Source organism: Calonectris borealis, chromosome 1, assembly GCF_964195595.1.
Source record: "Calonectris borealis chromosome 1, bCalBor7.hap1.2, whole genome shotgun sequence".
NCBI classification, from domain to species: Eukaryota; Metazoa; Chordata; class Aves; order Procellariiformes; family Procellariidae; genus Calonectris; species Calonectris borealis.
In genome coordinates this window covers 101,905,480-101,928,705 of record NC_134312.1, presented here as the reverse complement: position 1 = coordinate 101,928,705, position 23,226 = coordinate 101,905,480, and the positions used below count along the sequence as shown (strand labels likewise).

At 36.5% G+C, this 23,226-nt stretch overlaps 1 protein-coding gene across 3 annotated transcripts in view; it reads left to right on the top strand.

Moving 5' to 3' along the window:
* Positions 1–23,226, top strand: part of DCAF6 (DDB1 and CUL4 associated factor 6) — a 91,445-nt gene that overhangs the window by 48,889 nt on the left and 19,330 nt on the right. For 2 of the 3 annotated variants that reach the window (XM_075169611.1, XM_075169632.1), the window contains exons 12-16: positions 6,527–6,586; positions 13,960–14,065; positions 18,337–18,452; positions 19,270–19,353; positions 19,538–19,850. In XM_075169611.1, the coding sequence (XP_075025712.1) occupies positions 6,527–6,586; positions 13,960–14,065; positions 18,337–18,452; positions 19,270–19,353; positions 19,538–19,850 (679 nt within the window). The remainder of the gene's footprint in view (positions 1–6,526; positions 6,587–13,959; positions 14,066–18,336; positions 18,453–19,269; positions 19,354–19,537; positions 19,851–23,226) is intronic. The other variant, XM_075169621.1, reaches the window with a different exon arrangement.

Genomic DNA, 23,226 nt, shown 5'->3' with positions numbered 1-23,226 from the left:
GTTTTGCGGTAAGTATAGTGAAAATACTTGTAACAACCCAAAATCCCCAGATATGCTCTCCTTTTTTGAACAGCGTGACTTTTCATTTCACCATCCTCTTTCTCTTGTCTTATTGAGATTAAAAATTATTACAAGAAAGCCTTGGAGATCTTTATAATAAAAAGAGACATATTTGAGAAAGTTAGGGTAGAAGCACGCATATAAATAAAGAGGTAAACACTAAAGCATACACTTGAAGCAAACTTTGTCATGGCACCATGTAAAAATGAGTGAGCTGCACGCTGTATGAAAAATCAGCATATTTTGTGTTGAGAAGTAATGGCTAGCAATGTTCCTTCTATGGATAAATTCTGTGATAGTTGAGGTGTGGCTAAATTACTTATAAGGATTGTGTCATACATTCACAGCTTGACTTGCTATGGTTCAATCTATTTGTTTATCTGGAGCCTTACAGAACAATTTGATATAAGAGTGGCTAGTGCTCTGGTTACAATATGTAGTTACTGAATTTTGAATATCTTCCTACTCTAGAAAATTCTACAGTGAGTTTTCAGAATGTTTGGAAACCAGTAAATCCTGGAGGGCTGTGTGCTTATCCTAGGGATGGTGGCCGTAAGTGCCTGATACCTGTAGGAGGAGAACACGAAAAACAATGGTAGCAGTGTTCTTGTAGGTGGCTGCATTTTCCTGCCAGGGAAAAAAAAACCCTACCAAAGAGCTACCAATTTTTTTTCAGCAAAGTGAACGTCAGGATTTATTTTACTACCTCTGAAGTATGTGTTGATCTGGGTTTCACTTGATACTGTCTCACCCATCTCTTAGTGGTCCTTCAAGGAGGCAGTGTAATTCTCTACTCCCAGTTGCTTGTGGGTCAACATACTGTAGGACCCATACTTATAAAAATTTGAAGATTTAAGCTCAGTAATTGCTTTAACTGGGAGTCAGAGATATATTGTAGTTAGTTTGGATCCCCCATCACTGCCTCTTAGAGTTTTGAGTTCCCACATGCTTCGAATTTTAAGGGAACTAATGGGAATGTCCGATCATTTTGTTTGGGATCACCAAGGAACCACAGGACATACATAGCTTTGGAGGAAACTAGTATTCAAATATTTACCTCATTCTTTGTGTGATGACAATGAATTTGCAAATTTAACCATTTTACTTATTAAGTAATTGCTTTGAAAGATAGATTCACTTAGCACTATGGAAACATTTATTTCTGGGGAGAGGAAGGGGGAACAGTTTTGCTGTCTGACCTCCAACTCATTATATCAACCCTATATACAAAAGGATGTATATCTTTTTGCTGTTTGGTCTGATTGGTGGAATTTGTTACCTTCAGCATTATAGACAGTGGAACATTTGAAATGAGGTATTCAAATTTAAATATTTAATGTGTTCAGTCAATTATTCCTCAAGAAATTTGATAAAAGATTACATTACCTTTTCCTTTCTACTTGTATGTGTAAACGCAAGAAATTCCTGTTGTGCTTCATGAGCTTTTTTCATTGTATTCCTCCTTCCCCTATTATGGGAGGGAACAAATGAAACTTGTTTCTTTTGATTGGGGAATCCAGATCATCTTTGCATTGTTTATTTACTTTTTACGATTTCTGCACTCTGGACACGGAAATATTCTCTGTATTTGCTCATTTCTTTTTATGCAAGTTACTTTGTTTTCTGACCTCCCAAGACTTGTTTTTGGAAGATGTGTATCTGCAATCTATTCCCTTGGAAAATTAGAGCTGCAGATTTTTGGTCTCTTGCTTCTCCATAGACACAATTGTTTTCCAACGCTGTGGTAAGTTGACATTTCAGAAATGTGGTAGGAGAAGTAGTAGTTCTTAGTTTTGGGGTTTTTTTTAGTAATAAACAGGGACAATCTCTATCTTTTTTCTTCTGCAAGGTTGTCTTTGATGCTCTGTCTTGAGGCAGTTGTTCGGTTTTTGGGCACATACGAGTTGTAAATTTTCAAACAAAAAACTATACCGCAAAATGTGTCTGCCACTATGTGAAATGGCGTCATAGCCTCTGGCCCAGGGCTGCAAGTTCTCAATCCCTACTCTAGCAAAACTTGTATAATTTACACTTGCAATTTTTGGGGGAATTCGGTGTGAGACTAAGGCCATTTCTTCTGACCTGTATTTCATTCTTAATCCTTATCTTTGCAATCACAGAAGCTCAATTACAGCTGTAGACACAGGCTGGAGGAAAAAATACTCCAGCCATGTAAGAAATTACTGGTAGAAAATGTCAAGAGCTGAAGCTTTTACAGGTTTAATAGAAAATTAGACTGTATGGTAGTTATTCTGTCTCCTAGTCTAAAGACTTGTAATAGTTACATGAGGATTTGTAAGCTGTATCTGTAATAGTTAACCTTCACTATTTAGAAAAATATGGTCAAAAGTTTATGTTGTGGTTGAATGTGAAAGTGAGTTAACTTAGTAATGATTCACAGTGGGCTGATTTGACATTGAGGAAAAAGATACTTCATCCTCAGATGGCAAAAAGACTTTGTTTTAGTGGATACCTCTTGTAAGTATTGTATAAATTTGGCAGAGTTTTAGAAGCAGTATATGCTGCGTGTATCAGGTCTATTCTGTCTGCAAGCCTTTGCTTAGGTATTGAACAGATTCAGATTTTTTTGATATCTGCTTTATTTAATTAGGAAAGGGTATGGTAAGGGTTTGGGTTTTTTTATTATATACTTTCTCCAACAAAGCCTAGTTTTGACTTACTTACATTTTTGTGGCATTTCATAACATTTAGATCCTGTGCAGTATTTAAACAGCAGCATATATGTGCTATCTGCAAACTACAAAGAAAGTAAACCTTTTTAACCTGTTGTTATTGCTGCTTTGCCCAGTGCTGATATGCCATGTATGCATTGCCATTACATACATCATTTCTCTTTTTGAGAACTTTAAGTGAATCGAATGCAATTTGAGAAGTTACAGAAACATGAACCAGCTGATCTTGAAGCGGAAAAAAAAAAAATCAGTATTATTATCGGTGCATCAGGGGTTCCTGTAGTGGTCAGTGTGCATAATCTTACCCACAAAAATATGAAGTAATGTGAACCTTTCTTTTTTGAGGAAAAATGAATTTGATTTAGACTGCATTTATTGTAGAATAAAGATATATACATGTGCATGCTGACATATTGCAGAACGTGTGACGCACATTGACTTGATTCTTTCTTTTTTGAACTTTTGTTCAAAAGTCTATCCGGTCAGTGTCTTTAAAGCAGAACAAATTGGACCTTCATTTCTGTGTTAAAGCTTTCTGCGAAGAACAAGGGATGACTGCAGTTTTTATTACTGGATTCTTTGCATTCTTTGTAAACACCCAGATGTACAAATGTGTCCATTTCAAGTTCAAAATATGTAACTGAGAGCTTATTCACTGTGCAAAGCAATTTTTCCTAGTTATTAATACAAGTATTTAATTTCTTAGATTAAGGTCCACTATATGTACCATGTTTAGGACTTTAAAACAGGTCGCACTGCTTTAGGCCTGACAATCACACTGGAACTGGTGTTATAGTGATATAAGGAGGAATTTTTTTTAACCAAAACAATAGAGGCGGCATGCTAATATTTTGATGAAGTCAGGTGCTGATTGCCCAAACTATAGGAAGATCCTTCAGCATATAACTGACTTTAAAATTATCTTCTATTTTCTGTTTGAGGTTCCCCAAATTTATGAATCTCCAGTTCCCTCTTTAAGTGGTGGTCCAGTTTAGAATATACTGGTGACATTACAACCAGTGGTGAACTGCATTGGGATGTAGACCCAGCCTGTGAAGGCTCAGGTAAGAGTTTGGATTTTTGTTTGTTTTTTTAACTATATGGCACAGTTTTGGTAATACTTTTTTCCAAACGCTTTATCAGAAATGATGAAAGTACTTTTTCAGAATTTTTACAAAACAAAGCCATATATTAAAAAAAGAGGCATTTACCTGAACTTCTCTAGGCTGGTTTTGTGGTCATGTTTATTTCCCTGCCTGAGGTGTGGGGTTCCGGACTGCGGTGCCACTTCAAGGGGTGCTGGTGATCTGTGGCTTCATGGGACTTGAAAAAGGGAAAAAAAAAGAGAGTTTAAAATTGCTACGAACTGAGTTCTTTTCTTAACCATGAAAATTGGAATATTTAGGATGCTTCCTATATGTTGTTTAAAAATTCTCATATTACAAGTGAAATGCATTCACAAAGTTGTAAGAAGACATCAAAATAATAGTGAAATGTAGGAGGTTTAAGCCTACATTGGCATGGACTACTACCTAGAAAATTTTTTATTTTCACTTACCGTGATTGAATGATGCACATGGTAAAACATACCTACTTTTTACTTACTGTTGTATTACCTGAGGTCTTAATAAAATTTAGAAGTGCTGATAAGGGTAGTAAATGTAATTTCTTATGTTTACAATTAGAATATGTTAGTTCAGTCATATTTCTTCTGTTCATCTTGATCTGAATTAAAGAGCTGATGAGATTAGCTTTTCTAGCCAAGTGAAATGTTTGCCAGCATGATATGCCTTTTAAAAAAGGACGTAGAAGCTTATAGAAAGAATTGGAGTGCAACAACAGTGTGCGACTGAGAATCACTATCTTCTGTCATTAGGCTTCTCAGCTTGCTGTCCAAGACCTCCCCTCCCTTTAGCACTTTTGATACAAGTTAATCCCAATCGTGGGCTTCATAACTGTGAGTCAGTGATCAAAGCCAGCATGCCCTTGAGAGAGGCCTACCGATTCCTGTGCTGAGTCAGCTCGAATACAAGTAGATTATCTTATGACATGGTGCATCTTTACACCAGCTTTTTGCTCTGATTTACATTCTAAAAAGTGGATGATTACTCCATTGAAAAAAACTCAGCTGTAAATACTTCTCCTCTAAATTAGAAATTATATGTAAAGCACACTTCAGTTTTGGAAAGTGAAATATATTAATGTTAAAAGTCTCATACTTAAGAGTTATGTCCCATCTAAATCTAGATGACAAATTCTGTGGTCTGGCTTAGGTGTGTTTGGTTCAAGGCACAGGCATGGCTGAACAAAGGTGAAGACAAAACAGGACCAATTTTATGTTTCCCAGTCACGGAAATAAAATGTATAAGCCCAGTTACCAAAACAAGCCAGCTCCAAAACACACTGAGCTTGCCTCAGACTCTCTTGGTCTCTGTTCTTCACTCCTTCTCCCCTCCCCAACGCTAGGTATCAGTGTAACAAAGGAACAGACTGATTCTTGCACCAACAGCTGGGAATGAAGCCTCATTTGAGGATATGTATTTAAATCAGCTTTGTCAATTTAGCAGGTTTTATGGCTGTACTACAAAATAGGTCACGCTGATGATTCTGGCCCAAACCTGGAAGTGAGCTTCCTATAGGAGAGAGCGTATTATTTCATTGCTTTCCTTGTATAGGATTTAAATTGATGTTAAAATTCCTTTAGCGTGCTGTGATGTCGACAGAGTATGACTCAGTTTATAATACAGGATATTAAACCCTTTTAGCTTAGCATGAATTTGTTTATAACAGAAGATTAACAAATGGAACCAAGATATGGTAGCCTAGCCAATATCTCTGAAACACTGCACTACTTTATGTACATCAGCTCATCTTAAGATAATACAGAAGTAAGATCTGGTCTACGGAGGTGGCGATGAAAATACTCACAGAAGATACTGAACGGTGCATCTGTCATTTGTCTGCACAATGAACGCAGTGCTGGTGGTAGTTATTAACTGGTAGTGTCCAGTGGAAAAAAATGCACTTAACTGCTGGGGTTTTTGTTGTGGTTTTGGTTTGGTTTGTTTTTTTTTCCTGTGATTACATGAGGATTTTTATAAGACTGACTGATGTGGTACTGTGATAAAATTGTGAAGACATGTTCTCAGATGCCACAGTCATCAGATGCCACAGAGGTATAGCATCTAGGAATGCAGAACTATCGAACTGTCCTATGAGCGGGATGTATTTTCGTGCTTTAATGTTTTAAAAACAGTATATACACTGTTAATCTGTAAACGGTCTCATCTTTAACATTTTATGCTCATAGGTATAAATATTGAAGATACTGCTATGCCATTGAATATTTTATGTTGAAGTATAAATATTCTGAAATTTACATTTAGCACATGGTTTGAAATACTAGTGTCATTTGGTAGTTGGAGCAAAGGCTTTAGGAGTCATGACTCTTCAGTGTTTTTCCTGACGTGATAGAAGTTTGAAGAACATAGTAAAATCTTTGGTAATGGACAGGCATTTTTAATATCGACATGTCAGCAAGCTCAGGCTGTTCAATGACTACCTAAAGAAATACATAATGATTTGAAACAAGTGGCTTTGCTTCTGTCATGCCTAGAAAATGCAATATGGCTGGCTGCTCATAAAACAAACCCAAAGCTTCCTTATGTTGCTGCTTTTTATTTTTTTTTATTTTAAACTAACATATGATCGTGACATTGCTGTGCAGTTCTCTGCTGCTTATGTTTTAAGTTGAAATCTCATTTTTGTTTCAGATTCTCCTTCTTCTGTGGTTAACAAACAGCTTGGATCCATGTCACTTGATGAGCAACAGGGTGCGTGTGACAGGAAATGCGCTATACCCAGCCATAGTTGATTGCAATGCTTTCTTTTAAAATTGCCTTTCATGATGATAAACAGTCTAAAAATGCTGTTCATCTACATAAAGTAGAATTCTGTAAGCAGATCTGCTGGAAACTCATTGATTATTTAATTTTCAATATGAGTAACAGAGTAAGGTTAATTGTTGTCTTCAAAAGCCATCCTATGCTCAATTCTTAATGCGTTCAATGTAGGTACAGTAAATGTCTTATGTACTCTACAGACATTTAGAATATTTTTTTAAAATGCAAAGTAAAATTAATTCTTTAAACAGTCTTTTTCTGAATGGTTCTTCTTGGATCAAAGTGCAAATATCAAGATTGAAGTAACTTTTAATCATATAATGTCAAATTAATTTATCTTATGCAAGGGAGATGTGCAGCTTTGTTATACTTGCACAGTTTGAGTAACTCAAGAGTTCCTATTGCACTTATGTGCATCTTACCTCTGTAACTCCTTGTCCTACACCCCTTCTGCCAAACAAGTACTAGTGTTTCTCTGTAGATGCCCTATGGGCTGGTGGTAGAAAAAACGCTTGTGAGCTTTCTTTATGCCCATTATTCATCAATCTTCAAATTGTCACCAGTGAAGTGGGCCATACGGTGACGCTATTCCAGCTGAACCAATGTTACCTGTAGTGAATATTTATGCCTGAATAATTAATGAGTGATAGATGGTAATTTAAAAATAGATTTCCATACACTCTGCATTATGCTTACTTCCATATCAAAGCCTCTGTAGAGATTTAATAGCTCAAATCCCACAAAAGAGCTGCGTTGTTTCATCTTGTTTCACACTCTAAGATAGAATGTGAAATTTCTGAAAAACAGTCTGTTTGGCAACTGTTGAGATTATGGTTTATTTTAGGAAGCCAGAACACTGGGAAAAAATCAAGCTGTGTCTTACATTGACAAAATATATTCATTTTGTGGAATTACATTTTGTGATGAAATAGCCTTAAACCTCAATGTGTAAATTTGCTAGTTATTCATGGTTCAGTAGTCTACATCATTCCGATAGTCAGGTTTAGCTGGAAAACGTGCTTATAATTAGTGGCCAAGTTGTGCTCTCTGTTATGAACTCAGAATAAAGCATTATTTGATGAGAGTAGAATAAACTAGAATTAACATAGAAAGCCTATATGTTTACTGAAGTTCTTACAACTGCAGAATTTTTGGAAAACTGATAAATTGTTCCGTGAAGTTGTGAATTAAGCCCATCTGACAACAAAGATAAAACGAGAAGTTTTGGTCCCAGAAATCAGTTCCCAAATCTGCATCAGATTCCTCTTCAAGCAGGATCAGTTGCCTTAAAGACTAGTTTGTACTATTGTTTATTGCATAGTTGTAATACATCCATAGTTGCAATAGACTCTTGGGAGTTTTTTCTAATAATTTTTTCCTGTGTTAAGAAATTACTTGAACTAATGTGAAGATGTTTCCTCTCATAAAAGCACTTCAGGTTTTTTAATATGCAAAAAAGCCCCAAATAAATTTATTTATCCAAACTTTATTGGTAGACCAGTTCTCTGATTGTTTTAAGGCAATGTTGTTCTGTTGTGATGGTAAGGATCACCTTACCATCAGACACAGACTGTTACTTCTAGTTTGGAAAACATGGAATTTTGAAAAGGAGGTAATTTATTAGGAAATCTGTTGTCCAAATGATAACCAGAAAGAATAATTTGCTGAGATGCAGTTGGATTTTTGAAGTTAAACTGGGTTAGTTTCACTTCATATTTGAACAGAAATCTCACAAAAGTATAAGTAGCTAATGAAGGAGGTCATATCAGTTCCTTTTATATAGAAATGTTTTTTCTTTCTTATTCCTATTTTTTCTTAATTTGGTACTGAATCAGCTGTCTTCTGTTGGACCAGCCTCTTCTGTTGGCATTTATGTTTTAAGACGGTTTCGGGTTTAAAGATCGACCTCGATTGCACTTCGGCCACAACAACCCCAGGCGACGCTACAGGCTTGGGGAAGAGTGGCTGGAAAGCTGCCCAGAGGAAAAGGACCTGGGGGTGCTGATTGACAGCCGGCTGAACATGAGCCGGCAATGTGCCCAGGTGGCCAAGAAGGCCAACGGCATCCTGGCCTGTATCAGAAATAGTGTGGCCAGCAGGAGCAGGGAGGTGATCGTGCCCCTGTACTCGGCACTGGTGAGGCCGCACCTCGAATACTGTGTTCAGTTTTGGGCCCCTCACTACAAGAAGGACATGGAGGTGCTGGAGCGTGTCCAGAGGAGGGCAACGAAGCTGGTGAAGGGCCTGGAGCACCAGTCTTATGAGGAGTGGCTGAGGGAACTGGGGTGGTTTAGCCTGGAGAAAAGAAGGCTGAGGGGAGACCTCATCGTGCTCTACAACTACCTGAAGGGAGGTTGTAGCGAGGTGGGTGTTGGTCTCTTCTCCCAAGTAACGAGCAATAGGACAAGAGGAAATGGCCTCAAGTTGCACCAGGGGAGGTTTAGATTGGACATTAGGAGAAATTTCTTTACTGAAAGAGTGGTCAGGCCTTGGAACAGGCTGCCCAGGGCAGTGGTGGAGTCCCCATCCCTGGAAGTATTTAAAAGACGTGTAGATGAGGCGCTTAGGGACATGGTGTAGTGGGCATGGTGTGTTGGGTTGACGGTTGGACTCGATGATCTTAGAGGTCTTTTCCAACCTTAATGATTCTATGATTCTATGATTCTATCTTTTGATACTTATTACAAGCACATAAATTTATAATGCCATTATTCTGACAGTCCAGCAGAAGCTATACATCATTCCCGTCTGTACAAAATGGTTTCAAATGGATTACAGTGATCTACACTGGATTTTTGTGGTTTTGTTTTGCTTGCTTGTTTGTTTGTTTTTATTGTGATTGTAGTAATGGAGGGTGGCTGTTAGATTTGTTGTAGTGTAAAGGCAATGTTATGACTGTAAGGTACTGCCTGAATTGGTATGATTAAAGAGGGAACCTGAAGCCAGAGAACTAGCTTGGTAACTTTGAAGTGTAAATGTGTATATGCATCCCATACCATCTTAATGCTGCTTCCGACAGAGACAGAAGCCATACTGATTACTGATCTAGATATTTGCAAGTTGGTGCGAGGGTTTAGTAGTCCCTTATGGTGATGTCCATACCAGATTGTTCAGTGCCACATTATAGATACTTGAGTTGGCCCAGAACAAGCTGATACGTCAGCTATGGCAGAGTTAGTTCCTCATAAACAGTACTGTAAGTCCTTGAAACTGTATTGGCATGTGTTGTGTCCCAGCTAATTAGCTCTGCCTCCCAGTCAGATGAACTGGTTGAGCGCTGGTATGCATATAGAGCTTTCCAGATCTATAGTGAGCTCTGCAGGTGCAAGCTCAAGAATTTCAGACCTGTGCTTCATTGTAAGGCACAGTGTGGTCTGTACTGCCTCCTTCGGTAAAGTGCAGTACTGCACCTAACTAGTATAGGAACCATCTAGGCAAAGAGGTTGTATGCCTTGGGCTATCGATTAGGCTGGTCCAAAGAATTATTTGATGTTCAGTCTTCCCTTAGACGTCATTGTGCCTTATACTGACTGGTATCAGTGTAACATTGTTCAGTCAGTATTCCTCACTAGATAAAGGAATGTCCACCCTTCCCTCCGAGTTCAGCTGCTTCTGATGAATTTTCATGTGTTAAGCCTTCCTGTTGAATTCCTGTTTTCTGAAATACACCATGTATTTTCTCCTCTTTGGATCAATTTTTCTCCCTTCAGAAGTAACTCTCTTTGGTTTTCACCCAGAATATAAACCTATCTTCAGAATGTATAAAGCTGATTTTCTTACGAGGGGATCATGATTAGTGCTGGATAGGAATTATTTGGGAAATTTTTCATGAAAAGTCACCTATCCTCTTCTCGTAGGGTTGCCAATAGACTAGTGAATAGGGCAGCATTTGAGTTGTGAGAAACTAGCTGGAAGTTCCTTACAATGTTAGTTTAATTAGGTAATGCAATCTGTAAACCTGTCTTTATGTGCTTACCGCTTCATAGTTAAAAGCCCTAAGCTTTGTGAAGTTAAACTTGCACAGGCTCTTTTTCTAAGGGAAAAAGTGTGTATGAAGGATATTGCTTTCAGTTGTGGGGTTTGTTTTTTTTAAAAATAAGGTTATGAATGAAATTTTGTCTTCAGTTTTAAGGGTGGTAGTTTAAAAGTACCTTTCTCCTGTAGGCACCTGGAGAATGGACCAGTTCATGGGAGTGTCTGTTCTAGGACAGGGTTGCTTATGAATTAAGACTACAAGTTGTTGATAGTATCTTTAAAATATAATGCGTTTGGCTGTAAAATCTAAGTAGAGTTTCAAGGTATTCTTGAGGAATTTGGAATACAGTTTAGTAAGGTGTTGACAAGCTACAACTTTCTCTTGGAGCAATTATTACCCTACTAGAGCTTGCAATCAGATAACAGTTTTGGCAATAGCACTCCCCTAAGTCACAGAAGCTGTACAACTTTTTCTCTTCTTCCTTTCATTTTTTATGAAGACCAGAAGTAGGTCTGGCCTGATGAGATGAACCTAGTAGTGAAAGAGAACAGCGCTTCATTCTGATCTAGTCAGTCTTTGGCAATCATATTGTTCTTGAAAACAAAGAGTTCATGACTTCTGGATTTTATGTGGCTTCTCTAAAAGAATGTTCATTTATGTACTAGGCAAAGCTTATTAGCTTTCTTCACAGAGGCTCCCATTCAGCTTTCATTAGCAGTTTAAGTTTAATATAAAATAGTGAACTACACAACTAATTCTGTGCAGTTTATTATCAGATTCTTGTCTCATCTGTCTTTTAAAAAGTTTCTCGTTCTTATTAGTGTCGATTTCATGCCCTAAAGCTAGTTTAAAAAAGAAACTGACCCGATCCAAAGTGTAGCTCATGTTATTGTGGATTTAAGAAAAAGCTATTACACAATATGGTTTAACAGCTATCTGTCTCCAGAAATTTGTAAAAATAATTTCTCAGTTAGTCAGTGCCCTCTTTGGATAACTCTACAGCAATTCTTCCAACTTTTTGAGCATGAATAAATGAGCATTGCTTCCGCAGTAAGTGTAGTCAGAGGACTTTATGCATCTTGGTTGAATTTTTTGATGTTTGATTTTAAGACAGGAAAGCACTGTTATGATAATATGATCAGAGCTTTATAACACAAGCCTAATATTCAATTAGGTTCATTATAGGATGGCAATGTTTGGTTACTTTGGTCAGTAATATTAACTAGTTTTGTCCTGAAGCAAATGTTGCATAGCAGTATCAAGTTACAGTATAGTCATTGTTTGGTGGTTGTCTTGGACTATTCAAGGCAGTAAGTTGTCTGTTTTTACCTCTCTGAGTTCCCCATTCAAAGATATATCTTGTCTGTGCCTATTACAAAGCAGGTAAAGAATTCTCCAATTATGTCATTTTTTACTCTTTCAGTGTCCAGCTCCTGATGGCTTGTGCAGTATGTTGGAACGATCAGTATTTGCTTAGGAAGGGATGCTCAAAGTTTGAACAGACTTCTATACTAAGAGATGCTTGCTGATAGCTTGTCAAAAAATGGAGAAAGCACCTGTTTAATTAAGAAAAAGCATGCCATTTTTGTTCAAAATATCTATATATGCCACTATAAAATATTTTCTTAGATTTGTTTCTTTTCTTTCTCAGTTTATTTCAGGAACTGGAAACCTTGCTTTTGATCAGTTTTATCCTTGCTCCACTCTAACAAAAGTGTAACTGTAGCCTTTATTTTAGAGAGGCTATGAGCTTTTCTTCGCATAGGATGAGGCCCATGCCTTATGTATGATTAGGATTATGGTTGTAATTGGTTACTTCTCTTTCACATAAAAATATTTTAATTTTTCTTACAGGGTTTTGTGGTTTGTTTTTTTTTAATTTCTCTTCAGAATATGTAGAAATACATATTTAAAGTTCTGTGGAGCAGCTGATCACTGCTCTGATCCTGTGGGTGGGCTTCTGCCTGTCAGCAGTTTAAAAATACAAGCATTGATCGTCAGGTTAAAGTCTTATGTACTATTTCATAGTTCCTATAACTTAATTGTATTTTCTGAAATAAATATCCTGTGCAGTATTGTAGCCATTACTGTTTTACTAATAGCCTTTTTAGTGGGGGAATTTGTAGGTTTGTACTTGAATTGAACATTAGATTTTAATTGATGTTTACCCAAAGATGATCTGAAGCTTTTACTTTATTATAAGTGTCAGTCTGCTGCCAATACTGCAAGTATACTTACAGTCAAATTTCTGTACTCTATAATCCAAACAAAATATGGCACGGTTTTGTCCAAACAGTCCTGAGATAAAAAGCTCAGCATTCATGAAAAGCAAGACTACATAGGCTATTTAGTGGTCATTTGAGTGGTGCCTAATACTAAGTAAACTCTCCCATCTGAGTTCTGAGAGAATGGCACCTCTGTAGTGAGGCTTAATCTGATGGTACTTTCCATTAACTTTTTAGTATTGCCCAAGGCCAACTTCAGTATTAATGGCAATTGTGCCATGCATACAGATAGATTGTGACCATGAATTTTACTCAAGGGTGGTGGGTGGATGGATGTCATTGAGCTGTTCTGTTTTGAAGGAGCCCACTGAACATCCTTAAAACTATATATGCAGCAAATGTTTGGCAGACTTGCAGTGGTTTTCAATTTGATTCACTTCTGTTGCTTTTGGACATCGTGAATAGTTTGTTTTGCAAGTACTCTCCTCCTGCTTACAGTTATTATAATAAGAAAGGTTTTTTAAACCCGAAGCTCTCAGAACATGAATTTATGGTATTTTTATGACAACTAGCTGACAAGTTACAGCAGGTCTAAGGATATTGGTAGTTGACTGGGTTCTAAGTGGGAAAAAAAGTAAAGGGGGTGGTGATTTTTTTAGACCACTGATTGTGTCTAGATATCATCATCTTTTTTTCATGTGGATTGACTGAGGCAAAAAAGACTGAACACCACTTCCAAACCCATTTTTTATTCTTATTATTAATATACCTGATAGAAAAGGGATCTGCTTATAAAGGATAATATTGTGTACACATACCTATCTGCAATTTTATTTACCTGCATGTTGAAGGACAGCATCTTCTTTGTTTGCTCTTATAAATACAAATAATTTTAGGCCATTTTTAAAGCATTGCAAATTTGGTGTGTTTACTCTGAAACTTTTTAACTTTTTGCTTGGGCTGTAAGAGATCTTAAATAGACATTGTACGTGTTACTACCACATTTGGCCTTTGTTAGGATAATTAAATGAATCTTCAGAATTATAACAGCTTTATGTATATTACTGATGCCTATCCAAACTTTATCAACCCCATATTTACAGAGAGTGATAAACCACGAACAGGAACAGGTGAACCAGTTTTAAGTTTGCACTACAGTACAGAAGGAACGACTACAAGCACGATAAAACTGGACTTCACTGATGAGTGGTAAGAAGTTAATTTTGGTTTTGACTGGTTATTGATCAGCACATATCACTAACATTTGTCTAGCATAGATACAGATAAATTATTTTTTCCGTATGGTATATGTATATTTTTAGGTGTATATAGAAAATTTGAAATGGCTGTAGTCCTTAAGCATTCAGAATGTAAAAGACAGTCATACTTTAACATGAAATTTATGCAAGAGGTATTTTTGTGATATTTATCGTGAGTCTTTTTAATGGTAACATAATTTGAAACACGCAATGCTCATCAAACCCTAGTATAATATTAGAGTCCACTTACTAAAGCAGGATAGTACAATGATGGAAAGGTGGTCCAGGGGCTAGTGCTTTAAGTTTTAATTCTCTGCTCTACCAGACTTCTCATATGGTATTCTGCAAATTAGCCTTTCTGTGGCACAGTTCCCAAGTTGTAAAACAGTGAAATTAGTATTTCTGTGTCTGAGGAGTGTTGATGAATGCATATGGTTAAGATATCAACTTTGTGGAGTGCTTAGATATTACAGCGATGGCATCCTTTTCAGATAATGAACGCATACTGTCTAACTGGCCTGACTTACTCCATTTTGTATCGAAGTCTATCGCTAGAGCATCTCAGGATCTCTCAAAACAACCACAATCCTTATTTTATCTCCTCTTACTTCTACTCCTTTGCTTATGTTTTCAAAATCGTTGTAGAAGACAGTAAGTAGAAATGCTTGCTGGCATTTGTTACTGGGGAAAAAAAAACCCACCACATTTAGCTACTCTCAAGTGCTGTGGCTTTAGACATAAAACATACACCTTGCCCATAGCAGTTTGGAAACTTTAGACAGTGGTCTGTGTGTTTTCACAAGAATGAAGACTTTGCCCATGTGAATCTAAAATACTGGGCATAATGTAACATGACAATTATGTTCAAACAATCTGTCAGACTGTATTTCTCTTTAGAGTCCAAATCCAGCAAGCTTTGAAAGAATTAGTTTTGCTGTAATGCTTTTAACTAATTCTGCATTTAGTTTTGTAGTCATCTTTGTTTAATGTTTTAAGATAGGCAAATTTCACAAGAGGAACAGAGCATCAGGAAATGTTTTGTTGATTTGTCCTAGTGAGTTTTTTTTAATGTAATAATAAAACATTACTACCACTGTATCACAGAAAGCAAATTTTATTAAACAACATTAATACTTTGTTTCTGTGTTTATTTTAAAACAAAATTTGAAAAATGCATTACACTTCAAACAGTTAATGATATAAGTGATTCTGAAGATGGAAGATTTGAATCAACAACTACCTCAAAAACAATATTAAGAAAAAGTAGAGTGTACAGGGAATGGAGATGAGGGACAGGAAAGTTACTTGTTACAAAAATCTGCAACTGGGGAAGTAAAGACTAAGTGAAAACTACTAAAACTTAATTTCGCTTATATATCCTGTCTAATAGCAAGTATTTTAACAAATCTCTTGGGCTAAGGGTTAGCACCATGTGAATGACAAACATCAAATATAATACCAAAGGAGAATGAAGAGCTAAACATCATGACCTTTTAAGACTAATGGTAGCAATATTCAAGGCTTTAGGACAGTTCTGGTAGAAAGGCATGTTAAAACAAGCAGTACATGGGAAATAAACCAAAATTATGGGAACTAGAATGTGCATAATTCAATACCTTTTATTTGACAGAATAACGGGTTGTAGAAACATACATGGTGTAATAGAGAGAAACTGTCTGGATTTCCAGAAAGTGTTTGATGCTTTGCCGCATGTTGAACTTCCGTTTAAGGTGGGACAGATAGATCAATAAAGAAATTGAACATAGTGTAAGCTAACTTAATTGAGCTTTTGTAGTGGGCAGTGTAGTGTGGGTAGTGAGAGAAAAAAGCGTTTTCTAGCGGGACAGAGTTGCAAGGCATTGTCAGTTCAGAGGCTAACTAAAAACATTGTACCGAAGAATGGAATAACAGAAGTATATTCCATATAACAAAATGATGCAGTTGAGGACAAATAACAAAAACCTAATCTGAAAGTTGGGAGTGTTGTGAAAATGAAATGGAGGAAGACACGGACCTATCAGTCACTTCATTCTCAATGTAACGCAGCTACTGGAAAGGCAAGTATGATCCTAGATGTCACCAGCTGGGAGACTTCAGCCAAGGATGAGAATTACTGGAGTTGCTGCTCAACTCTGCTTTGTGACTTAGAATGCTGTGTGCAATCTTTGTCATGCTTTCGAGAAAACTGATTCAAATTGGCAGAGGTTCAAAGAAGGGTTATGCGGAGAACTGGGGAAACGGAAAACCTGCTATGGAAGCAGATAGTAGGGCTTAATTTAACGAAAGCACAGGGTGTTCTTTTGCTCTCTCAAAAACATCCTTTTCGTGTAACTGCTGGTGTGAAAAATAACATTGAAGTAAAAACTAAAGCAGAGTAATACATGAATGTAAATTAGCATTGAGCTAGGAAGTAGATTGCTAAGAGTCAAAAAAAAAAAAATCTTAGTTCTTAGACTGTGATTAAGTTCATAGAAGTGATTATATCATATGATGCATGAAATAGCAAAAATCCTCGACTTGGTGTCTAGCAGTACCCTTCTTGACTGTCCATTCAGAAACTATGCTGAAAATTCTTGATTTAGAAGAAATACTGTAAAGACTTGTCGTGGTTTAACCCGGCAGGCAGCCACACAGCCACTCGCTCACTCCCCCAGTGGACGGGGAGAGAATCGGAAGGGTAAGAGTGAGAAAAACTTGTGGGCTGAGATAAAGACAGTTTAATAGAACAGAAAAGGAAGGGAAAATAATAATAATAATGATGATGATGATGATAATGATAGAATATACAAAATGAGTGATGCACAATGCAATTGCTCACCACCCATGCTGACCAATAACCAAGTAGCGATCGCTACTTTCTGGAACACGCCTACCATTCATATACTGAGCATGATGTCACATGGTATGGAATACCCCATTGGCCAGCTGGGCCAGCTGTCCTGGCTGTGCTCCCTCCCAGCCTTTCAAGCGCTTGGTAGAGCATGTAAGCTGAATGTCCTTGACTAGCAGGGTACTTAGCAACAACTGAAAACATCAGTGTGTAATCAACATTCTTCTTATACTAAATCCAAAACACAGCACTAGGAAGAAATTTAACTCTATCCCAGCCGAAACCAGGACAGGGCTAACAAAAATTTTCTATATACTCCAAATCCAGTACAGCAATGAAACAGACTATTGCTCTGTTGCTATCAAGATAGTAAAAGCTCTCATGTTTAATGTAAAAAATAGAAGTACCGAAGTCTAGACTAGATTCTCGAGAATCTAGACTAAGCATGATTTGTGCTGCTTCTAGCAATGTAGCATATGAAATAGTTCAGTAATAACATACACAGGTAAGAAGAGACTTGTAACAGTCTAAATTCTTGAGAATCATGCTTACAATTCTCATAACTTATCTTTGTTTCCACTTTTGTCCAGCGATTTGCCTAAGTTTGAGGCCACAACACATATGTGGGACAGGAGAGAATGGGAGAGCTCAGGAACAAGGCTTTTGTATTTCCTAAAATAAGGTCTTTTCTAGAGAGTCTAAAAACATTAGTTTTGATGACCTTCAGAACAGCAGTGTTACATATTTCCTGAGGAATAGTTCTCCTTATTGTAAACAGAAATTGGTGTTCCACAATAATTATCTAAACGTGAATGGGGAGTAAATCTCAAGTACCAGCTTACAGTAAATCTTGAGAAATAACAAAACTTTGAAGACTGAAAGCCGACATCGGAAGTTCATGCCTCAAAAGGTACAGGAATGACAGTTAATGGTGAAGAACCTGCAGAATTTTATCTAAATCAGTTTTTTAATTGGATGGGATAAGATTATGTGTTAGTGCTCGGCTGACAGCTTGTAATACCTTTAATAAGATCTCCGATCATTTATACATGTAAAAAATGTGTAAATAGTGAAAGAGAGCAAATCCTTTTGAGTTCTCACAGTATTTTGAAAAGCAATGAAGAAATCCTTTAAAGATTTAAAAAAAAAGATAGGAAGGAGAGAACAGGGTTCTGTGATGCAGAGGAGTAGTGTGGGATGAGTGGTGATGGACATAATAAAAGAGAATTTTGAAATTGCTGTGAAGGTTTGTTAGTTGTAGCTGCTGCCAGGAGCTATTGAATTGTGAGATTGCAATGAGAAAAACGATGATGGTCAGGCTGTGCTATTGCAATGATCGTATCTATTTACATTATTTCTAAATTTTTTTTTTTTACATGTTATGTTGCCAGGAGCAGCACAAATTCAAGTTCTAGAGGGAGTGGAAATCATTGCAAAACTGAAGGCCAAGAAGACGCTATAAAAACAAAAGCCTCAGAAGAGTCAGGGCCTAAAGATGAAAAAACAAGTAAGATACAGTGGTATTTCTGCAATGTTAAGGTAAAAATTCTGCTCTCGTATGTTCACGACTACCATTGAACACAATGGGAGTCTCGTACACATGCATATGAAGGCAGAATACAGCCATAATAGAACATGATTTTTTTTTTTAGGAAAGAAAAAGATACCAACCTGAGATAGTTCTGAATAAATATAAACAAAATTAACTTATCCTGTCTTTAGTTCTAAAACCCTTGTTCTTTTTTCTTAAGGACATATTCTGCCCCGATTTGTATCGAAAAATAGAACAACTGCACTTTGCAGTCATAAATGAATGCTAGGTATTTTGTTACATTTCTTTCAAGCTTTCACTGTATTTTGTTATATGTGGTTGTCTTGCTCAATTCATTGCCAAAAGGGCAGTCAAGTCAAATGACTGTTTCCAGAGAAATGTTTTTTTTAAAAAAAATCCCTTTTAATAGCGGGATAGCTTAATTTCTGTCTTCAGAAATAATAGTTTTCAGTAAGTGATCATCTGTTTCAAGAGTATTAATGCTATTTTTGCAGCTAAAGTTCTCACAGCATAGGATATTAAGTATATTAAGGAACAAGAAAGAAATACTTTCTTCTCTGTTAATGTATTGACATGGGCAACTAAATAGGTTTGTATATACTGACTTTTATGTGATTAGTATCTGAGATTTCAGTAAAGTGACATGTGGACTTTGGAGGGAATTGCTTTGATTGGTTTGATCTAGGAGTGCTAGTATTGTTTAGATTTGTTTGCATTATAGATGTGCATCTAAATGAAATCATGTGATTTAATATTAAGTTGTTTAATTCAGGAGTTCCTGATGAATCTCACAAGGAAGACGCAAGTGCTGAAGAACTGAAAACTACAGAAGAAACTGTAGAGATGACAGAAGCAAGTATGTATCTCTACTCTTTCAAATATAGTTATATGAAGAAGTAGAGAATGAAAATCGAAATTTCCAATATAAACTCAGTATGCATAATTTAACTTCTGTGACCATTTATAATGTTTTCTAAAATAGGCTATAATCATTAATGCTGTGACTTATTTTCCCCAATATTTTCTGTTTGCTGTACCAGATAAACCTGGTCCTGAGCATTCTGGAATCCAACCAGATGAAAAAGGCCCCAGTGTTGACGCTGTATCTGGAAATGGAGAGGAAGAAGCCTCCTGTGAAAAAAGTGCGAATCAAGAAATTTCAAATCAAAGTACTGAATCCACTGCCAACTCGCTTGCTGCAAACGATGAACCTCAGCCACACCCAGAATCCTCAGGGCTTGCAACTCCAGATGAGTCCTCTACCAGGACCTCAGCTCTCCAAGAAACTGATGATAGTGATGATGATCCTGTTCTGATCCCAGGGGCAAGGTATCGAGGAGGACCAGGACACAGGTTAGGGGAATACTTATCTCTACTATTGCTGGGCAAAATGCATTTTTTTTTTTTTAATGGAAGTTCTAGAAACCCATGCGTCATAGCCTTAATTAAAATAAGTTGTTCTTTGACAACTAGCCAAGAGCTTGATGGCTGAGTCTAATTTGCCTATATGTGAGATATGTATAGCTTATATTCTCCCTCCTAGCCAGGCAAGCTTCTACAGATCTAATACCTGCTTATGCTTATTTGTTGCCTGCTGAATACCCCAGTGCTAAATATTTGCAGTTAATTTTTTATTATTGTCCCTGTAGTCATAAATACAGAAAGTTCATAAATTTGTGTACAGGATACAGGGACCTACATTTTCTATCAACTATACTTTAGATCTTCTTACTTTGGCAAAGCAAGAGCTTTTAACTATTGTTGTTCAGCAATGCTGTGTTTGTCTGTAGTATATACATTAAGACTGATGTGTCAAGTTTTTCATTCTTGCTTCTTTTTCTCTGAAGGAGAAACTCTGTAATTCTTTTCCTTTTGTTGGTGATTGAATAACAGTATGTACGGCAGTAAAAAAAAAAGGTAGATTACTAGTTGTCATTAATGAAAGATGCATTTAGTAAGCTTTGTGTATTTTTTTCTTGTAAAATATAAACAGCTGTACATACTTGTTTGATCATTCAGTAAACTTAGCCCCTAATTTGGTATAGTTGGTTTAATACCTTGTTTCGCTAATTTCAATTTTTGGACTTTTTAAAAGCTGTAATAATTATTTAAGCAACATCGCTATTGTTAGACTTAAGAAAATACCTTTTTAACTTGTTTTAGATGTTATGTAATCTAGTGTCAGATGCCTTAGCTTTACCCCTATCCTGTTCAAAGGCAGTGTTATCTTGCTATTAATTTCTTACGCTAGCAATGCAAATCCTTTACAGGAAGGATTACAATATGTATTCATTAGGAAATCAGAAATAATTTAATAGTTGTATATGGAAAAGGTTTTGAATAATTTGCAGTTAAAAAAAAAGTAATAAGCCACCACATTGTCAGTAGTGAGAAGAAGAACAGTCAGTGGTTGCTTATTACATAGCACGAGTAATTCTGCTCAGTAAATGACAGTTTTTATGAAAAAGCCAATATATACAGATTCTGTCTTAATCCATTAACTTTCCATGCAATACTAAGTAATTGTAGATAAATATCTAATGGCAGAAGTAATTTCCACTGCAAAGCCAATGTTCATTACTATCTAGTGATTGAAGAGCAAGCTGTGAAAAGCCTCTCTTCATGCACCTTATGTTGCCTCTACAATGTAATGGTTTTTGTAGTAATGTAATAAGAATGACAGTTCCAGGTATCATATAGCTGTTACAATTTCCCACTAGTGGGGACATCTTAAATGAAGTTACACTTCATCTGACATGCTTTTTTTTTTTCTTTCTTTGTGTGCAGCGAGATTTCTTCCTGTAGCAGTTTAAATTTATCATATAGGGAAGATAATTCAGCTAAATTAATGATATAATTAAAATTCTTTATGCAGCCCCCTGCTACCTTATTCTTCCCCCAAATAAAATCTGACAAAAGTTGTTGTATAGTCAATACTGGTTTAGGATTGCCTTCAGGCTTTCATTACTTGGGTTTAATGCCTGACCAGTTCATTTTGTTCTGCTTTTGCATGTGTGCAAGCAGTGAAGCTTTCTAGTTTAACTTCTGAGCAGTCAGATACACATTTACATTACGTTCCCTGCTATTCTTCTGGTTTTGGGAGTTTCTAAATGCCCTCTGAGATACTGAAGAAAAGTAAGACGTCCTATGTGTGCTCAAAGGAATTTGGATTTCCAGAGAGAAAGCAGGCACTGGTGGTCTTAAAGGCTAGCTATAAGCCCTCTTAGTATTTATCTCTCATATGAAGTAGAGTGAAAAGAACTGGAAGTCCTCTCTACTACTACTGCGACAGTTGTTATAGCATATAATCCCTTTCATAAACTGATCAAATTTATATAAAATCCCCTTGGCCCCTTAACTAGTGGGAAGCTACCTCAAAACATTGCTGCTATAATGGGTATAAATTGACTAAAATTAGTCATTTTGTTTTGTGCTAACATACTGTTTTGATTGAAATAATTTTTTCATGCCCAGTACTTATCATTTGAATGATGTTCATCCTGTCCATTTTCAGCTTTTGTCTCACTAGACTAAGAGTGCCAAGTTTTTCCTCACTCTTAGCAGTAAAAATTTGTGGTTTTCCTGTCTGTGCTCCTCCATGTTCCACTTCTTTCCCGAATATGGTAGACCAGAATTATGCACGCTGCACTGTTTGGATTTTGCTAGGTTTAATAGTATGAGTATTACTCTTGGTCTAGAGAAGATTCTCTGAGACACAAGTGAGCTGTAGTTATATCCTTCTCCTCTCTTGCTTATGGCTTTCTCATAGTGGTGGCTTGTGGTCAGACACAAAATCAGTTAGTATACTGCAGTCTTTCCTACTTTTTAATTTCTAATTAATGTGTTCTTATCTTTCACCAGAAGGAAGCTCAGAAGTGTATGACTGTCAATTTTATACTAGTGAATTTCTCCCCATCTTTTTTCCTCTAGGTCCTACAGTCCCTCTATATTCATAAAGTTACCCAACCTCATGTCCTCAATGCACTGCATGAGTACATTCCTACATTTTGCTCAAAGACTATTAGCAATATATTGAACAAAATTGTCTGCAAGACTGGTGCTTAACTCTACCAGTATGCTTCCTATAGGCTTATATTTTCTCTTTTCTCACTTAGTAAATGGTATTACCTAACAGTTCGTTTACTAAATCTCATTTTCTCAAGTTTAATAATTTAGTTTCCAATGTGTCATCCTATAAGATAATTAATGGCATTAATATGGAAGTAATAAGTAGATCTTTTCATTTTCTAGAATATCTAGGGGGGAGTTGCTTTGGGGCTTTTTTCTTTGCTTGTTTTTTTCCTTTCTGGAGAAGGTTATAAGGCTAGCCTGCAATAATTTACCTTTTGTGAACTTATTTTATGCAATGGCGAAAAAAATGTTCAATTCTAATTTTTCTCTAGGACAAAAAATAAAAAGGAGGCTGTAGCCTTCTAAAAGCTGTTTGACTAACAAGCCTTTTCCAGTATATAGCATTACTAGTTTTATCTGCAACCAATTTTAGGTTTCTTTAGGTTGTGTTTTTTATCTACCTAATAACTAGCTATTGTTTATATTGAGGAGAAACTCCACAGTTGGGGAAATGAAGGTAAAGGAAACTGTCTCAGAGTTATTTTCCCACTGTAAAGTACAACTTTCTCCGTTGAGAAAGGAAGGGTAGACTTCTGATTCTGTACTCTGAAATCATGATCGTAAACTTCCTCTTAAGGAAAAGAAGTGGCAGATAATA